At 39.2% G+C, this 20,597-nt stretch overlaps 2 protein-coding genes across 3 annotated transcripts in view; one reads left to right on the top strand and one right to left on the bottom strand.

Moving 5' to 3' along the window:
* Positions 1-1,481, top strand: part of hps3 (HPS3 biogenesis of lysosomal organelles complex 2 subunit 1) — a 39,388-nt gene extending 37,907 nt beyond the window's left edge. For both annotated transcript variants that reach the window (XM_056447592.1, XM_056447593.1), the window contains one exon: positions 1,149-1,481. In XM_056447592.1, the coding sequence (XP_056303567.1) occupies positions 1,149-1,261 (113 nt within the window). In that variant the 3' untranslated portion in view covers positions 1,262-1,481. The remainder of the gene's footprint in view (positions 1-1,148) is intronic.
* Positions 1,482-4,369: 2,888 nt separating this feature from the next.
* cp (ceruloplasmin) overlaps positions 4,370-20,597 on the bottom strand; it is a 31,677-nt gene continuing 15,449 nt past the window's right edge. The window contains exons 5-20 of the mRNA XM_056448010.1: positions 18,201-18,455; positions 17,960-18,125; positions 15,482-15,621; positions 13,105-13,245; positions 12,305-12,349; positions 11,364-11,578; positions 11,058-11,208; positions 10,751-10,963; positions 10,343-10,550; positions 9,980-10,119; positions 9,746-9,874; positions 9,557-9,663; positions 8,119-8,338; positions 6,170-6,309; positions 5,559-5,721; positions 4,370-4,674 (exon numbers count right to left, since the gene is read on the bottom strand). Coding sequence (XP_056303985.1) covers positions 4,634-4,674; positions 5,559-5,721; positions 6,170-6,309; positions 8,119-8,338; positions 9,557-9,663; positions 9,746-9,874; positions 9,980-10,119; positions 10,343-10,550; positions 10,751-10,963; positions 11,058-11,208; positions 11,364-11,578; positions 12,305-12,349; positions 13,105-13,245; positions 15,482-15,621; positions 17,960-18,125; positions 18,201-18,455 — 2,474 coding nt within the window. The 3' untranslated portion in view covers positions 4,370-4,633. The remainder of the gene's footprint in view (positions 4,675-5,558; positions 5,722-6,169; positions 6,310-8,118; positions 8,339-9,556; positions 9,664-9,745; positions 9,875-9,979; positions 10,120-10,342; positions 10,551-10,750; positions 10,964-11,057; positions 11,209-11,363; positions 11,579-12,304; positions 12,350-13,104; positions 13,246-15,481; positions 15,622-17,959; positions 18,126-18,200; positions 18,456-20,597) is intronic.

The following is a 20,597-nucleotide window of genomic DNA, read 5'->3' on the forward strand; positions in this document are numbered from 1 at the left end:
ACAAAGTCTAAAGCTCATGGCGCAAAAAGCATTAAGGGCGTGTCTAAATCCACCGCGGCGCATGGTCTAACAGGGTTGTGCTTATTCTCTTAATGAGTTATGAGTGTGTTTTGAGCATAATGAGCATAACCAATCAGAGTCTCATCTCTCAATCCCTTTAAGAGTCAGTTGTGTCGCGCCATGGAGCATTCGCTATTTACCTAGCGACTTTGTAAGTGTAAAAACTGAACGCTTTACTAGGGAGAAAACAGTTAAACAGAGCATCTGCAGCGTGAGGATAAAGAACGAGCCTCCTCCATTCGGCCTCTTTACTTTCTCTTGACTTTACTTTTACTCTTTACTTTACTCCTTTACTTTGGTGGAGTAAGGAAACGGTGGAAACTCACTCCACTGAAGACATCCATTACCCGACATATTTAATTTAGTTTGTTAAGCACAAAGATTTGCTTCAAAACTATTTCTAAATTCAGTTCTAATTTCCAGCAAAGGAATAAATGAACAATAATAACGAAGTGTGGTCAGTAAACTGAGTTATATCCAGACACGTCCTGTTCTTATACCCCATATGGTGATGCAGAGGTCTCCAAATCTAAAATCTTAACTTATTAAAACAAATATAAATATGCATATAATAAATAATATTGCTAATAATAATAACATTATACAAAAGCAGATTGTCATGAATAAACTGAAAAAGCCCCCGAGGTGAAGAAGTCATGGAGGCAGTGGTTTTTATATTAATGTAGAAAATAATAATGTTTGTACCATTTTAGTCCTTTAATTGTTTTCATCTGTAAAGATATTTGTATAATGCTGTACATTAGAGCAGCTTTTAGTTAGTCAATGGCACAGTCTATAGTTCCTCAAAATAGCAACGTGCCAACAATGCGCCTTAACACACCTCCTGTTCAGACCAACACACCAATGTGTCGACAGAGTTGCGCAAATGGATTTGCTATTTAAACAACATGGTGCAAAACGGGAAAATGACAGTTGTGCTGATCTGAAAATAGCAAGAAATCACGCCAAACATGTCTTGCGCCTTACTTCACCAGATGTACAATAGGGCCCCTTCAATCTGTTTTTATGAAATAGCTGTGTTTTCCTGAAGTAAATTCTGCTTTTTTGTTGTTTTGCTTTTTTGACAGAGACTCTGATTGTGGCAGCGAGGGAACTGACCCCATTAGAGTTTCTGGACTTGCTGCCGGATGATGGAACTGCTCATTTTTTCTTGCCACATCTGCTTGAATGCTGCCAGTGAAATCACATTCATTTCAGACAATCATTGAATCAACACTAAAACTGTGTGCTTTAAAGAGGGTCTTCAGTCCCCCTGCTGCCTTAAATGCTGAAGCCCAAAAAATGGTTTGTTCATCTCAGAAGTCACGTGTGAATGCATCATGACTGGGACTGTGTTAGTCTTTCATCGAGTCGTTTACTATAAATAAATCTGAATAAATAAGACTACTATATATATATATATATATATATATATATATATATATATATATATATATATATATATATATATATATATATATATGTATGTGATTGATATATGGATTTTGTTTACAGTTGTTGAGGGCAAAATTATGAGCTCTCCTGAGCAATTTTTTTTCTTTTTTTAAATATTTCCCGAATGATGTTTAACAGATTCAGGAATTTTTCATAGTATTTCCTACAATATATTTTCCTCTGGAGAAAGTTTTGTTTTATTTCAGCTAGAATCAAATTTTTTTATAGTTTTAAACCATTTCAAGGTCAATATTATTAGCTGTCTCAAGGAATATTTGTTTTGGTTGGTCTACAGAACAAACCACTGTTATACAATGAGTTGCCTAATTACCCTAACTCGCCTAATTAACCTAGTTAAGCCTTTAAATGTCACTTTCAAGAGTTCACACTTAGCTGATGATTAATTATAAGCTTGTTTGGCATGCTGTCCCGGGAGAGAGCCCTGAGCTCAGAAGATCCTCGAGCCCGGGGTTCCCTCCCGTTGCAAGGCGAGAGGGGAGTTTGAGCTCAGGTAGAACTCGAAAACTCCCCCGCTGTAATAACCAATGAACAGCCAGTGATTGCTCTTGAGAGATAACCATTTACTAGGAGAATGTCTATAGTGCCGGTTTGGATTAGTCAATTAACTTATGTTGCATGTTTTTGGACGGTGGGAGGAAACCGGGGAACCCGGGGGAAACCCACGTGAGCACGGGGGAAAATGCAAACTCTGCACAGAAATGTCTGCTGGTTTGGTAAAGCCTAGAACCAGAGACATTCTTGCTGTGAGGCAACAGTGCTAAGCACTGGGCCACCGTGTCACTCATCTAGGAAGAAGGAGGAGTAGGGGTGGATGGGGGGATTCTTCAAAACGAAGATAGCGGTGGTACGTAACCCAGGGTATTTGTAGTAGCTTAGGAGACGTCTGATTGGTGCATTGAGAATTGGATAATGCAGATCCAGCCGCTAGCAATCATAAGCACGTGATCCTCTCGAAATTTGTATCTTGAAGAATCTCTAGTCAAATATTATTTACTGTCATCATGGCAAAGATAAAATAAATCCGTTATTAGAACTATTATGTTTAGAAACGTGTTGAGAAAATCTCTCCATTTAACAGAAATTGGGGTAAAAATATAAGAGTGAAAATGTGAAAACAGGAGGGTGAATAATTCTGACTTCAACTGTATGTGTGTGAAGATATCTCATAATGCTCATTTGAATATTCATTTTATAGCGTGTCCTTTTTTATTAAGTTATATTCAGGTAAAGCCTCTTGCGTGCAGACGATCTCTCAAACCTTCTCTTTTGTGTACATTTAATTTAATTGTAAGGCTTGAGGAGCAAACTAATATTCTTTGTTATGCTTTCACTTGTGAAGCTAAATAAATACAACCAATAAATCAAATGTTTTGTCTTTTACTCTGGTCTTGTGCACAAAAAGGCTATTTTTATTCATTTTCTTTTCAGCTGAGTCCTTTGATTAATCCGGGGTCGCCACAGCGGAATGAACCGCCAACTTATCCAGCATATGTTTTTTACGCAGCGGATGTCCTTCCAGCTGCAACCCATCCCTGGGAAACATCCATACACACTCATTCACACACAATATGTTCAATTTAGCTTACCCAATTCACCTATACCGGATGTCTTTGGACTTGTGGGGGAAACTTGAGCACCCAGAGGAAACCCACGCAAGCATGGGGAGAACATGCAAACTCCACACAGGAATGACAACTGAACTAGCCGAGGCTCGAACCAGTTACCTTCTTGCTGTGAGGTGAACGTGGTATCCACTGCGCCAATCCCACCATTTCTATTATTTATATAAAATGAACTAGTTTCTTACACAGTCGACAGTCCTCATTCAAACAAACTAGAAATCCTGCATGCATGTGATTATTGTTCATATTTCCAGATTCACATGCTGCTAATTTCATAAATGTAACTAGCATGCTAATGTTTCAGTGTTCACTCCCTTTACATGGCGATATAAAGTGACTAAAAGCCTCAAGGATTTCTTTCAGCTGCTTAATTTCTCTTTGTTTCAAATATCTCTAAATTCGAATAACAAACCGATCTCATTTGTAGCTTAAGATTCAATGATTTATGCTAAGCTATGCTAAGACTCAAAGATCAGCTGAATGTATTAATAAATGGTGAAATGTGACCGGCAACAGTAGCTCAAATAAGCACTCGCTACAACCGAGGTCTGCAGAAGAGCATCTCTGAACACACAACACGTCCAACCTTGAGGCAGATGGGCTACAGCAGCAGAAGACCACACCGGGTGCCACTCCTGTCAGCTAAGAACAGGAAACTGAGGCTACAATTCACACAGGCTCACCAAAACTGGACAATAGAAGATTGGAGAAACGTTGCCTGGTCTGATGAGTCTCGATTTCAACTGCCACATTCGGATGGTCGGGTCAGTATTTGGCGTCAACAACATGAAAGCATGGATCCATCCTGCCTTATATCAGCGGTTCAGGCTGGTGGTGGTGGTGTAATGCTGTGGGGGGTATTACTCGCCACATTTTGGGCTCATTAGTACCAATTGAGCATCATGTCAATGCCACAGCCTACCTGAGTATTGTTGTGACCATGTCCATCCCTTTATGACCACAGTGTACCCATCTTCTGATGGCTACTTTCAGCAGGAGAACACACCGTCATAAAGCGTGAATCATCTCAGACTGGTTTCTTGAACATGACAATGAGTTGACTGTACTCAAATGGCCTCCACAGTCACCAGATCATTTATCAATTCGGCAATTAAAGAGTTCAAATCCTGTAATTTTCTAAAAAAATTTAGTAGTTTTGATCAGGACTGAGGTTGATAAACAGATTAATGCAAAAAAAAAGATTGATCTGATGCATTTTTACAGCAGTTTATTTCAGTAGATGTTTTCATCCCGAACATAACAAAAGGTTAGCCAATGTGAACAGTGCACAAGAGTTAAAACTTGTTTAAGGGCCTTGAATTTCTCTAAACTGATTTATCAACATTTAATATTTTAAGACCAAGGCTGCACCTCTTATTGGGTGACTTTTTAAGGACAATTTTCTTTATGTTGACCTCTTGTGCTCTTTTACAGTGTTTATTTAAGAAATTCATGGACAAGCACTTTCACAGATTTTAACCACTCCCGAATAAGCCCAGGAAGCCCCTCTTCCTCCCTAAAAAAGACGGAGAAAGAAGAAAATTGAATTATTCAGTTTGTGTAGCTGGTAAAATATCCTCAGTTTAATAGTTGACATGTGATCTTTGCATAACAGGGAAGTAAAACTTTCAGTCCCACTATTTAAAGGGACAATTCTCCAAATGAACAAATCATTAACTAACAATTTTAGCTCAATAAACTCATAATTTGCTGCTTATTCATATTTATTCATCTGAGAAAGTGAGGCGCACCGCACTGCTTTTATTTGTTGACATAAAAAAAGAAGTGTGCTGCACTTTTTATGTCGCTAGGCAACCACTGAATTAGCTGTGTATTGTGTGTGAGTGTTGCTGTTGATATTTTAATAATATTATAATATTTACGACTTGTGACATCATACAGCTCTGGATAACTCGAAATAGCGACCGCTAGTCTTTCCTCCATCTTTAAAAGTCTTAGTCATCTTGACAACACAAACACTGCTGTCACCTCAACATAAACCCTGCCTCTGCTTTTATTTGATTGGACAAGACTGATGCAGTGCAGTGCAATACTGAAACGGTTCCGGCGTTTTAGAATGACCAAAACAACATTTCAGACGGTTTACAGTGTGCTCAGCCTGCTGGTTTGTCCATTCACACACATTTTATCATCACATGATCTCTTATAACAAAATCACATGACCTTTATTAATGCGCATACTGGAATTTGTTCGGTAAAAGTGTTTCCATCGTAGTTTATCCGCATTTTTTCTTACCGAATAGAAAGTTTATCCAACTCTGTTATGCGCATGTGTTTTTAATGCGCATAAAAATAGGTGGATGTAGCTATCTCTCATCAAAAAAACTGCACTGGGTGTGATCAACGCCTGAATGTCAAAATCATGACAGCTAAACTCACCGTCTTTCTCCAGCACAGTGTATGTGGTCTCCATGCCGGCCTGGATGTGGTCGGTCACATGACAGTGCAGTAGCCATGTGCCAGAATACAGCGGACGCATGGTCACTGTCTGAAACGTCCCGGGGACCAAATCAAACACGTCTGCTCTGTGTGTACCGCTGACCTGCAGACAAAAAACTACCATCATCACACTGATAACATACACATACAGCTAAAGTCTGGATTATTAGCCCTCCTGAATTAACGGAGAAGATTTTCTAGAAAAGATTTTCTTAGAATTCAGCTTAAAGTGACATTTAAAGGCTTAACTAGGTTAATTAGGGTAATTAGGCAAGTCATTTTATAATGACGGTTTGTTCTGTAGACAATCCAAACCAAATATTGCTTAAGGGGGCTAATAATATTGACCTTAAAATGGCTTTAAACAATTAAAAACTGCTTTTATTCTAGCCGAAATAAAACAAATAACATAAAATTGCGTATTTACATTCCTCTTGTAGTTTTTTTTATATTTGTAGGGTCAGAGAGTAACCGTTTCAATTCTCTGTATGTCTGTACATGCTTCAGAATTGACAAAGCTTTGACTTTTGGGAAAAGGGGTGATGGTTTACCTTATAGTCGAAGCTGTGTCCGTGGAAGTGTGCCGTGTGTATGTCCACCTCATTTCCCAGTCCCATCAGATACCAGTACACTTTATCTCCAACCTTCATGTTCAAGCCCTTCAGGTTCCCAAAGACTAAACCATTGATTCCTGTGGCAAACAAATGAAGAAACTTCAGTTGCTAACACACATCAGGTTCTTCTCAAACAACTCTTAATGGTCCTGTGAAGTGCTCTGAAATGTGCTTTTTGTATTTGATGCTTGATGTAATCTGAAATGAAACATGAAATGGGGCGGGGCATATAGTAGCTCCTCCCTTTTATTAAAAGCAGCCAATGGTGTTTTGTTTTATCGCAACCCTGCCAGTGAGAGTGGTTGAGCTCAAGTGCATCAAATGAACAACCAATGAAAAGAAGGGGGCGGAGCATTATGTCAGAGCATTTGGTCAGAAGATTTGTTGAGAAACTGAAGTATGAGGTGACGGCAATAAAAAAAACGAAATCATCCATGTTTATATCTTCTAAACATAAATGTGGTCAGTGTTTTGAAGCACACTAGATATCCTTAAGACTAACATACTGTTTCTAACATCTAATTATTTTAATTTCACAAGACTTAATGCCCTTTTACACACTATCTTTTGGTGAATGATAATTATTTTTGCTGATGAAATGAGGTTTTAAATTAAATTAAACATTTTTCTCTGCACTGTAAGAAATGATATGACAAAAAGTCATGAAAACACAAGTTTTTATGATACTTTAACTAATAATAATAAGTTAATAAGGTTTTTTAAACTGTTTTTTGTCATACAAAGTTTAGCTTAACATTTTTGTTGAGACGAGATGACTATAAAAGTTCTTTGAATTCAGCTAAAAATAGCAAGAATTTTTCACAGTGCAGGAGAGAAATAGCCCTAACTAACAATTTAAGGCTCCTTAATTTTCCTTAAATGTTCCCATTATGTTAAATAGGCATAACGTTATTTTTTTAATGTTCTTACAATGTTAAAAAAATTAAGGATGCATTCAAAATCGCATACTTTACCAGTGGCACCTGCAGCCATATGGCTGTACGCACTGTGCATATGTACCACGAGAGGGTGAGAATTAATGCTGCTTTTTTATTTATTTCAAGAATTCACACTTAGCTCATGATTTATACATAGCTTGTTTGGCATGCTGTCCCGGGAGAGAGCCCTGAGCTCTTATTTTAATAACGTTACATGCTAACATTTACACAACTTATCGGAAATGTTACGGATTGTTCAGAGAATGTTCCATGTTCGCTGGGTCAGTGCTAATCCTTCGCACTATATTGTCATGCTTAAACGCTCGATGGAAAGTTCTGGAACTTGAGAACAAATAAAGTTAATGACGGAGTGGGTAGCACATTTGCCTCACAGCAAGAAGGTCGCTGATTCGAGTCTTAACTGGGTCAGTTGGTGTTTCTGTGTGTTCTCCCCGTGTTGGCGTGGGTTTCCTCCAGGTGCTCTGGTTTCCCTCACAGTCCAAACACATGCGCTATAGGTGAATTGGGTAAGCTAAATTGTCCACAATTCACACTCAGCTGATGATTGATTATAAAGCTTGTTTTGCATGCTGTCCCATGCTGTCCTCATAAGATCGTCGAGCCCGGGGCTCCCTCCCATTTGCAAGGCGAGAGGGGAGTTTGAGCTCAGGTACATCTCCAGAACTACCCTGCTGTAGTTGCTAATGAACAGAAGATTGCAGTGATTGCTCTTAAGAGGTAAGTACTTACTAGGAGCATGTCTATGGTGCCGATTTGGATTAGTCAATTAACTTAAGTTGCATGTTTTTGGACGGTGGGAGGAAACCGGAGAACCCAGGGGAAACCTACGTGATCATGTGGAGTACGTGCAAACTCCCCACAGAAACGTTGGCTGGCTTGGTGAGGACTAGAACCAGTGACTCGCAAACCAGAGCACATTGAACTCACCATGCATCTTGTTGCTTTCAATAAACTGCTGGTCCTCCGTCAGTGCTTTGGGAGGGTTTTTAACGTGAGTTTTGATGTTCTCCTCCAGATACCAAGATTCATTCTCATCAAAGACCATGAAGAGCAGAGCAAACTCCTCGACCTCCTTCTTCAGCCCCAGTGTACGAGCCAAACTCTTCTTACAGATGACCAGTGGCCCGACCAAACCACTGTACATGTCCTGTACCAGAGGAAAATCATACTGTTACAAAACCAATTCTTTTTTTAGCACATTGGGTTGGTTATTAGATATTACAGTGGGGAAGTATTAAACATGTTATGTTTTTCCTGAGAATATTTCTATAGTGTCAAAATCCTGATGGTTCTGTGGGTCTCGTCTATCAAATCTGAGCTTTATCTTGCATTTTCTACTCGATTTAGGTCAGGTGATTGGCCGGGCCACTTTACAGCTTGATTTTCTTTCTCTGAAAGCATTTGAGAGTTTCCTTGGCTGTGTTTTGGCTCATTGTCTTGCTGAAATGTCCACCCTGGATTCATCTTCATCCTCCTGCTAATGTAGATGTTGGACTGAAGCAGCTGATATTAATTTACACGGAGGAAGGGCAGAGGGTTGCTGAAGAACTACTGAGAGATTTCAGCTGCTGTCTGGGCTTTCCATGTCTTTTTACACCTCTCTTTCTTCATGTGTTCAAGACTTTTTCCCTGCGTCATTTCATTTTATTATACAGAACTTCATTTGTAAACTAATTAAATTTGTTTCCTTTACATATATGAATTTCTTTGGTTTTTACAAACATCCAGTGAACTTTTCAAGTCAACGACACCTTTAGAAATATGTTTTCTGAGAAAAAAGGTGACGTGTTCAGTACTTATTTCCCCCACTGTAACTAAATGAATGTCTAAACCAGGGGTCGGGAACCATTTTTCAGCAAAGAGCCATTTCTAATTTTTTTTGGCAAATGCGTTTTTTTAAAGAGCCATTGGGTGTCGCGATTCAAGTTGAAATGTCCTTTTATTCTTATTCATTTTGCTGTAAAAAAATACAGTAAAAAGGTAATTGTAATTGTATTTTCAATAGGAAACAGATTTTTTTATAACAGTTTTAACTTTTTAAACTTTAAAATATTATCGAAGGGAGAGCCACATATTTTTGGTCAACGAGCCACATGTGGCTCCCTAACCATAGGTTCCCTACCTCTGGTCTAAACCCTTATTTGGATGACAATTGTTTGTAATGAGGACTTCTGTAGAAGACAAATGTCATTATGAATTGTGTTTTTAATTTAGGAATTGGATTTGTGTTTTTACAAATTTATTTTCGAAAACTAATTGTTTTATGATTTTCTAAAATGTATGAATTTAATTTTGTAAATGCATCATTTTTGAGAATGATCTGGCTCCATAAGATGCCAACTTGTTTGACTGGTGAGAAGGGTACCTTGATAACATCTACAGTGGAGTAATATGCTCCAACACTGCACTCCTCCTGCTCCTCGGTCGGCCCAGAGTTCTTCGGCAAGTACCAGGTGTAGGTCTGGGTTTCACCTTGATGAGAAACACATTCCTTTAGCCTTATATGACCTTTGGTTTGTTTATTAAACAGATATCGATCTATCTTGTCCTTTACCTGGACGTGTCAGGGCAACTTGAGGACTGTCAGTTTTGACCCCATGGGCGTGTATGGAGTACGGTCTCCTAGCCATGTTCTTGAACACAATCTTTACTTTTTCACCTACTTTACCATGAATCATGGGTCCTGAAATGAGAAATACCACGGCTGAGCATACTTTAAAGGTTTACAAAGGCTTAAACCAAACTATGAGTCAACCAATAATACACAGAACGCTCTGTGGATATCTACCCATTATTCCCAAGTGCTCCATATCGGCGGTCCTCTCCTTGAGTTTGGTGAAGGTTTCGTCGGTGTACTCTTTGTACAGCACCTTCTTATATTTGGAGCCAATAAATTTCCCTTCTTTCTTGAGGAACTCATTGCCTGGGCTGAATTGATCGAAACAAATGTTGGTTTAGAACTTGTATTAGATATAATCATGCATATTTTTTGGACAATGCAAAAAGCTACAATTTTTGGGGGGCCCCTGGTATAGACACTTGGTGTGTAAATGAAGCTAAACACCACTGATGTTCTTCAATATCTCAAACAGGATTTGTAGTAGGGTCTTCAGATAGTATTTGTGAGTTCTGGTAAAGGAGATTTGAATACCTTTCTTTCAGACCATTGTGCATTTTATCCTCCCACGTACGAGTGGGCGAATAGTCCCAGTCCATCTCAACTGCAGCGATGTAATACTTCTTCTGGTGTAGCATCGTCTCAGACTGACGGTTCCAGAAGCGGCACTTCTCCACGGTGTAGTTGGCCCTCATGCCTCCATGATAATGATCCGTAGTTTTACAGTTCACCTCAAACTGTCCTGTAGACGCCACATTATCATCAGAGTAGTATGTGCAATGCTTTGACATTCATCTAAGATGCAAGATTTGTCTTGTTTAAAACCATAAATGGAGTAAATTGTGGTGAACCTGTATACTTTTAGATACACCAGATAGATTTGAATGGGGCAAAGTAACTCAAAATAATTTCTTTGATCTTGAACAAAGGAAGAACATGTACCCATGCTGTCGGGCTCCATAATGACGGTGTGAGAGATATGAGGAAACACATTGATGATGTCCCTCCGGGTTTCTTTGTAGAGGAACCTGTTGCCTTCAAAGTAAAGTCCATGGATGTCTGTCTCGGATCCTAGTCCAGACAGATGCCAAGACACCTTATCACCTTTACACATGTTCAAGCCTTTAAGATTTCCATACATGTATCCATTGAGCGCTGTGAACGAAGAGCACATACTGTTTGAGTAAAAAGGCAGTAAATTTGGTTTATGTAGAACAGAAATGTATTATCGAGCAGTGTTTATTCTCACAGTGCATTTTATTGGACTCTTGAAAGTCTGCATCCTCTTTATTCACAGATTTGGGCTGTTTTGCATATCTGTTGATGTTGTCATCCAAATACCAGCTTAGGTTTTCATCGAAAACAGTTGCGAGAAGGTGAAATTCTTTATCCACGTTTTTCTGGGATTGGAAATAAATGTTACGCAATGTTGTTCAGTAATATAGCCTGGGCCATGTGGAGTCTCAGAAATCACAATGTGCTACTAACTACCGAAAAATATCATCAAACAGTATTACAAAATGTAAAAATTCTGAAAGGCGTCCACTCCTCTCACCTGCTTTCCCGATTTGAGAGTTTTTGGCTTGCAGATCAGAAGAGGTCCAACCAGCCCTGAGTTGGTGTCCCGAATGGGATCTACCGCTGAGTAGTATAAGTAGGTGAGGCAGTCAGGGTCTTTTTCCGTGGGTCCTCCATCTTTTGGGACCACCCACTCATATTTGTAGGTGGTGTCGGGACGAACCATTGCGGCAGGAAGGGGCTCAATCACTCCTGAAGGACATGGAGATCATACAGCATTGACTCTCCAGCAGATATTGATGATCTTTTTAAGTAATATCACGAGCGGGACATGATTTTAAACATTGGTAATTGGCATAGGAATTTTATCCCAAGACTGAATCCCCCCAATCCCAATTCTACGCCTTAGCCCTGAAGAGTTAGGGGTGTCTCAATTCTCTTTGCCAGATTACCAATCAACCATGGATGTTTTGGGACCACACTGAAAACGAGGGGTATGTGAAATGCAAACAAAGCTCCCACAAATGTAACAAATTGGCATTACTAAGGATTTTTACTTCAAACAAGCATTTGCTTTATTATTAAGTAATAGCAGTGTTCGTGGTTTACGCTCATGCTCTTCTTAGGGGATTATTTCCATACCCTTTTACACTCTGCTTCAATAGTTGCATTTCCATCCACCTGATTTTGGCCCATTTTGCAATAGCGCATAAAAAAAACCTTGGATGGAAACGGCATGTTGTGCACACATTTTTTAAAATGCAAGTGGGATTGATCATTCAGCAAGGGAACTTTTGGACTTTTAGAAATTATTCAGTGATTATTCAGGGCTACAAAATACACCTTGCCCAATGATCACCAACCTTGATTAAATATTAGCCATTTTAGACAACATATTAGATGAGTTAGACAATCTGGGGTCATTGAACCCATCAAACTTTGCAGATCTTTCTGTTTATCAGTGAGATTGGTTCTTACTTGGTTGTTTCTTGAGTTCTCGGAGCTTCTTGTCAGTGTATGTCTCTGCAGAAAAGAAAAGTCTCTCATAAAATGCATACATTTTTAAAATACAACCCCAGATTAGAAAGTGTTAGGACAGTCTGGAAAAAGCAAATAAAATAGAAAGTAATGATTTCTAAATTTACTTTGACTTGTATTTCATTGCAGACAATACAACAAACACTATTTAATGTGTTCCTCGTGATTTATTATTATTTTTAGGTATTCCAATTTTGGTTCTTGTAACACATTTAAAAAAAAGTCTGAGCAGTAAAGCATTTACCACTTTCAAAACACTTAAAAGATGATTAGGGACTGAAGACACCAAGTGATGAAGTGTTTCAGGTGTCATTTTGTCTCTGGGCAACAGTACGGGGTCTTCGTTGTCGCATTTTACGCCTTAAAATGCGCAACAGATTCTCTATTGGTGACATTTCGGGACTGCATGCAGGCCGGTCAAAAGATTTTTATTTGCGTTTTACATACTGTCCCAACTTTTTCGAGAGGGGTCTGGATGCAGACCTGGTGCAGTGCAATCTGAGCGGCATGCAATGTTTTTTGATGCACTCACCTAACTCCATCCCTAACTCTACCCTTCACCGTGGTGTCTCTAGCTCCATTGAGTACATTGCATCTGACATTTTATCACTGAGATATGCAGTCTCAGCTTGCATCATAAAGGCTGCATCCAGATACTACTGACTTCCCCTGAAGACACCAAGTGATGAAGTTTTTCAGGTGTCATTTTGTCCCGTTCACTATAAAAGTTCTTTCATTACCTTCCAGAACATTGTGGTAGAGCGTTCCATCCATTTCTATGTTGTACTGCACTCCATGTGGCTGAATACTGAAGGGTCTGCTTGCTTTGTTTCTAAATGTCACTTTAATCGTGTCCTCTTCCTCTGCTCTAATGACAGGACCTAAAATACAAACCAAAGACTTTCAATAACATTAGTGCAATCAAAATTTTGACAGAAATGTAAAACAATGAATTTAACAGTGTTGTTCTGTAATAATATTCTCACAGCACTTGCTCATGATGTAGTAGTAACAATAGCTAAGTTTCCATCCACCTGATTTTATGTGCTTTTTTGGAATACTGTATACAACATGGTTAATAATGCCAAGATGCGCATACATTATTTCAAGAGTTCACACTCAGCTGATGATTGATAATAAAGCTTGTTTGGCATGCTGTCCCTGGAGAGAGCCCTGAGCTTATGAGATCCTCGAGGCCTAGGCTCCCTCCCGTTTGCAGGGCGAGAGAGGAGTTTGAGCTCTGGTCTCGATGAACTTCCCCTGGCTTTTTTCTGGCTAATGACAGATATGGATGGCTGAGGAGAGGTGTACTCGCTAAGAGCTTGGCTATGGTATAAATTTAGGTATGTTCAATTTACTTAAGTTGCGTGTTTATGGACTGAGGGAGGAAACCGGAGAACCTGGGGAAGACCCATGCAAGCATGGGGAGAACGAGCAAACTCCGCACAGAAATGCCATCTGGTTTAGTAGGGACTTTAACCAGAGACATTCTTGCTGTGAGGCAACAGTGCTAACCACTGGGTCGCCATGTTGCCCATCTGGAAAGGAGGAGGAGTAGGGGTGGTTAGGGGGGAATTCTTCAAGACGAAGATATTGAGATAAGAAAACTCTGGTTATTTATAGTGAGTTAGGAATCATCTGATTGGAGAAGCTGATGCGGGAGCAGCTGAAAACAATCATAAGCACGAGATCCTCTCGAAATTAGTTTATAAATTAACTGCACTAAAATGAACATAGGCGACGCGGTAGCGCAGTATGTAGTGCTGTCGCCTCACAGCAAGAAGATCGCTGGTTTCAGCCTCGGCTGGATCAGTTGGCATTTCTGTGTAGAGTTTGCATGTTCTCCCTGTGTTCTCGTGGGTTTCGCGGGCTCCGGTTTACCCCACAATCCAAAGACATGTGCTATAGGTGAATTGAATAAGCTAAAATTGTCTGTAGCGTATGTGTGTGAATGTGAGTGTGTATGGGTGTTTCCCAGTCTTGAGTTGCAGCTGAAAGGGCATCCGCTGTGTAAAACATATGCAGGATAAGTTGGCGGTTCATTCCGCTGTGGCGACCCCAGATTAATAAAGGGACTAAGCCGAAGAGAAAACGAATGAATGAAAATGCACATAAAAAACCTTATGCACACAACTCGTTTTCTGAGGCGTAATTTATTTATTAGCAGAGAAAAAAGACCACAGTTGCTTCTCCCAACGCATCAAACTACACTTCTCTGGCTGACATTTGCCCCAGTATAACAGGAAGCGATGATTTAGTTCACTTTTGTTTCTCATTTGAAGGAAACGCTGCTTTATTCACGAATGTTTTATGTCATATTTCAGTTTTGCGCATAAAATCTAATTCGCATCTTTGGATTGAAACATAGTTTATTTTTTATACAGTTTAGTATTATACTGTAGGGTTTAGAGATTTTGTGGTAAAGTATTACAGTAAAGTAAACAGTAAAGTAAACAGTATTTCTGCAAATTTGAAGTAAACACTAGTAAATTGTATTTTCAACCTTAGTATATCATATCAAGTATAATTTTGCCTTAATGCATGGTAATAATAATAATTCTTTACATTTATATAGGGCTTTTCTAGACACTCAAAGCGTTTTACACATTTTTGGGGGGAATCTCCTCATCCACCACCAGTGTCCAGCATCCACCTGGATGACGTGGCGGCAGCTATATTGGACCAGACTGCACACCACACACCAGCTGATTGGTGGAGAGTAGACAGAGTGACGAAGCCAATTATGATATAGGGATGATTAGGAGGCCATGATGGTGGAAGGCCAGTGGGCAAATTTGGCCATGGGGTTAAATCCCTACTCTTTGGAAGGACATCCTGGGATTTTTAGCAACCACATAGAGTCGGGACCTCAGTCTTATCTAAAAGACAGTGCTCACTGAGCAGTATAGAGTCCCCTTCACTATACTTAGGACCCACACAGACTGCAGGTTGAGCACCCCCTTGCTGGTCTCACTAACACCACTTCCAACAGCAACCTAGTTTTCTCATGTGGTTTCCCATCCAGGTACTGACCAGACGTGCTTAGCTTTAGTGGGACACCTTGTGAAAGTTGAAGAGAGCTAGCTGCCAGCATTGTAGAAAAAACTGTTTAATTACCTAGAATTCCCAGATGCTGCTCCTCAGGCGTCTTCTCTTTGCGCTTGGTGAATGTGTCATCAGTGTATTCCACATACTGAACCTTCTTGTATTTTCCCCCGATCCGGTCATTGCGGTTATCAAAGAAAGTGTCAGACACACTGTGGAAATTTACAGACACAAATTGAAGCACCATAATGACTTTCCCTTTTATTTCAAGATTCCTCTCCTAGAGGAACGCTGCACTTTTTTTTTTTTTGGAAATAAGCTCATTTTACAGCTCTCCTAGAGTAAAACAGTTGCCTTTTACCTGTGTTAAATCCATTCAGCCAATCTCCGGGTCGAAGGGAGCACTTTTAGCTTAGCTTAGCATAGATCATTGAATCAAATTAGACTATTAGGATCTTGCTGCAACAGTGCAATGATATGCAGCACCTGAAAATGGTCCTTAGTTAGGTAACCACCAAGAAGATAGTAACTGATTTCTACATTTACTTTGACTTGTATTTCATTGCAGAGAATACAACAAACATTATTTCATGTGTTCCTCATGATTTATATTGTTTCTTTTTTTTCACATATAAACTTATACAATTTTAGTTGGAACCGTAAGAGTTTACCACTTTGTAATGTTGCTTTTCCTTTTCACAACACTTAAAAGACGTTTAGGGACTGAAGACACCAAGTGATGAAGTGTTTCAGGTGTAAACAAGTCTTAAGTTGGGCAACAGTACAAGGTCTTCGTTGTCGCATTTTACGCTTCAAAATGCACCACACATTCTCTGTTGGAGACAGGTTGAGTCTGCAGGCAGGCCAGTCAAGTACCTGTATCTGCTTCCTCCACGACAGGACTTTGTAATGTGTGCAGAATGTGGTTTTGCATTGCCAGGAGCACTGACACAACCCCATACCATAACTAACCCTGTTTTTTGGACTTGTTGCTGGAAACAGTCTGGATGATCCTTTTCTTCTTTGGTCCGAAGCACACAGCATCCATTCCCCCCCCCAAAAAAAACCTAAAATACTGATTCATCTGACCACAGTACACATTTTCACTGTGTGATGATCCATCCCAGATGCCTCCAAGCCCAGAAAAGTGACCTGCGCTTCTGGACACTGTTAACATAGGGCTTCCTTTTGACACAGTACAATTTTAACTGGCATTTGTGGATGTAACTCTGTATTATGGCACTTGACAAAGGTTTATAGCACTAGTCCTAAGCCCATGTGGTGAAATCGCTTATAGATGAATGAGGATTCTTGAACCAGTGCCACCTGAGAGATCAGAGATCACGGTTGTTCAGCCCTTGTCCTTTACACACTGAAATTCCTCCAGATTCCTTGAATCTTTTAATGATGTTCTGCACTGTTGAAGGTGAAACATCCAAATGTCTTCCTCTCTTTCTTTGAGGAACATTGTTTTTAAACATTTCAATAACTTTCTCATGTATTTGTTGGCAAACTGGCGATCCTCGGCCCATCTTTGTTCCTAAAGGACTAGACCTTGCTTGGATGCTGCTTTTATACTAAATCATAATTACAATCACTTCCTAAACACTCCTGACCAAACTTTTTTGGAATATGTTGCAGGTCTGAATGACAGTAAAGGAAAAGAAAAAAACATTAAATATTTTGTGTTCATATTGTCTTCAATGAAACATAAGTAAAAGTAAATTTGGAAATCACTACTTTTTTTTTGTTTGTGTTTTCCATACTGTACCAACTTTTTTTGATTTTGGGTTGTTCCAAAAAGTCAAGCTTGAATAGAAAAATTATCAAAACTCATTTTTTTTTTTTTTTTTTAGCAAGATGCCAATGGACTATCCCGAATCAATGATCTTGGCTAGGCTAGACCCAAAGATCAATTTACTGGATTCAAAAATGGTAAAACTCAACAGTTTAACTGGACAGTTGAAGTCAGAATTATTAGCCCCCCTGTTTATTTTTTCCCCAATTTCTGTTTAACGGAGAGACGATTTCTTCAACACATTTCTAAACATAATAGTTTTAATAACTCATTTCTAATAACTGATTTATTTAATCTTTATCATGATGACAGTAAATAATATTTGACTAGATATTTTTTCAAGACACTTCTATACAACTTAAAGTGACATTCAAAAGCTTAACTAGGTTAATTAGGTTAACTAGGTAGGTTAGGGTAATTAGGCAAGTTATTGTGTACCGATGGTTTGTTCTGTAGACTATCTAAAAAATATAGCTTAAAGGGGCTAATAATTTTGACCTTAAAATGCCTTTAAAAAAATTAAAAACTGCTTTTATTCTAGCCAAAATAAAACAAATGAGACTTTCTCCAGAAGAAAAAATATTATCAGACATACTGTGAAAATTTCCTTGCTCTGTTAAACATTATTTGGGAAATATAAAAAAAAAAAGAAAAAAAAATTAAAGGGGGGCTAATAATTCTGACTTCAATTGTAGGTGAGCTGTAAAATGAGCCTATTTCCAAAAAAAGTAGAGTGTTAATAATATTCTTACATGTCATCGACGAGTTTTTTCATCGTGTACTGGTTAATCTCTGTCGGCCCATAATCCCAAATGATTTCTTCAGCAGCAATGTAATACTGTCTCACTTCCCCGAATGGTCTGGGTTTATGCACGTTCGGGAAGCACTTCTTAATCTCAAAAAACGCTTGCATGCCGGCTACAAGTAGGGAGAAATGTATTTATTGCAATTATAACAAAGCAGAACTTACACTCATATCTGGCCTTACGGTACCTTCCAGATGATCATTGACTTGACAGCTGAGGAGCCACTGGCCGGGATTGTCCGCCACCATCTCTACATTGACAAAAGTAGCTGGAAACAGACTGACGGTGTCGACATGCTGTCGCTTGTCTGTCAGGATCTGCCCATGGAAGAAAGCTGAATGGATGTCCACCTCGTTCCCCATGCCAAACAGGTGCCAGTGGATCTTATTGCCCATGCACATGCTGAGGTCTGGCAGGTTTCCGTAGACGTACCCATTGATTGCTACAACACATTTGACAGAGAAGTTGAAATTTGTGAATTTTCATAAGCCGCCTTTCCACTTCACACGACATTCAGACACATAATCTGGAATTAAAATACTGTTTATTTACCACGGACACCGACAATGAAGAAGAAAACTAGTTGGCTTGGCGTGCCTGTATAATGTTATGCAGTATATTACTGTATCTAATGTCAGTGTATTGAGTCGAAATATAGTCTAGAGTCAGAGATCAACCAAGAAGAAATGTGCATTCAGCAGCCACCAGAGGTCAGTGATTTGAGTTTATAATTTAATAAATGTAAATATTTTTGCTATAAAAACACATTGATCTTCATAAGATGTGTTATATATTTATCTATGTAAGTTTACTTTGTAATAATCATACACATTGTGTAAAATAAATGATTAAAACTGTACTAATTAAAACTCCTTCGTGTTTGGAATGTTCCCGGTTTAATAGAGACAAATAAAGACAAATATCAGACATACAATGAGACTGTCTGCGTCTGACACAAGAGAGTCATATACACTGAGCTTGAGGGTAAGTAAATTCAGTGTTAGTTTTCATTTTTGGGTACTTTTCCTGAGGGCAAATGTAACAAAGTCTAGCTATTGGGGGCTTTGCAGGTGAGCTTAACTACACTGGCCTTAAGAGTTTTGCTGGTAAACAAGAAATATCAAGTTGAGCCAGTAGAACCTGAGGTATTACAAAAGAGCCATGATTTGGATGTGAGTAAAGTTAGAGATTAGTGAAATGGGCGGCTGGTAAGGGCTAGAAATAGGGATTAATATTCACTGCCCTAACATCAAGAGTTACGCTTGTAAGTAAGACTAGAGTCTGTGGCCTTTAGGATCATTGCTAGCAACTCATCTCTCTTGTTGTGCAAGTAGAACCTCAAGTGTTACTCTGGGGCCATGGCTTAGATTTTAGGCCCAACTTAGCCTGTTTTTTTCTTTAGGATTTTTTCCCTTCACTTTCGTCAATTGGTAAAGTGTTGTTCCATGCCACTGTCTCCACTGGCTTGCTAGGTTTGGGAGTTGTAGATGGATTTGCTCTTCAGAGTTTGGACTTTTAGCATTGAAAATTAAACCACACAGAACTGAACTGAACTGAATAGTCACACTTTATTTTGATGGTCCGTTTGTTGAATTTAAGTTACATTGCATGTACATGCCAACTAATTCTCAATAGATTATAAGAAGACTGATAGGTTGGGGTTAGGGTAAGTTGTCATGTACTTGCAAAGTGTCTTATAGTCAGTTATATGTTTGTTTAGCAGCAGTGTCAACAGATATTAAGCAGACAGTCTACTAATACTCAAATGGACCATCAAAATAAAGTGTTACCAACTGAACTTTATCTCTGAAATTTGGATGACACAGTTTCAGTTTACTAGAACTTCTATGTAAAGCTGCTTTGACACAATCTACATTGTAAAGAAAAAATAAAAATGAATTGAATTGAATTTAGGATGGGGTTCTTAAGGTTTTGAACAAGGTTTAGGACAGGGGTGGGAAACACTGATCCTGGAAGGTCGGTGTCTCTGCAGATTTTAGCTCCAAAATCCTAATCAAATACACCTGAACATGCTAATCAAGGTAGAGGTCTGCATTCCCACAGCTGTTTCACAGGAGCCGTGGGACCTGACCAGTTTTCTTGGATGCGGGAATACATTTCAGAATAAAACGCGGTAGCGGTCAGGAACTCTGCTGTAATCTGAATGAGAGCGGGCGGACCAACTATACAGTGCTCCCGAGAGAAACACAGTGGTGTGTGTGTGTGTGTTGCTTGTAATAGGCTGATCGAACTCTGTAACATCCAGCTGGGTGTTTTGGGAGGCCTATTTAATCGCTATACATTCTTCCATGGCCCAGTTTGTACCTGCTACATGTACCGAAATAATGCTGATATGAAATATGAAACACAATCAGTCGTTGGCAAATATATTGAGTGGATCTGTTTGAAAATATGACTTTGAAAGAACCTCACCAGCCACAAACTCCGCACATCATGTGCCACTCATGTCTCATCACAAAGGGGCTAACTAAACTGACATTTAGCCTATACAATCCTTGCAAAACCTACACTTTTATCTGTTATCTCTCTCTTTTGGTAGTGTCCAATTTTAACTTGAGATTTT

This window comes from Danio aesculapii, chromosome 22 (assembly GCF_903798145.1).
Source record: "Danio aesculapii chromosome 22, fDanAes4.1, whole genome shotgun sequence".
NCBI classification, from domain to species: Eukaryota; Metazoa; Chordata; class Actinopteri; order Cypriniformes; family Danionidae; genus Danio; species Danio aesculapii.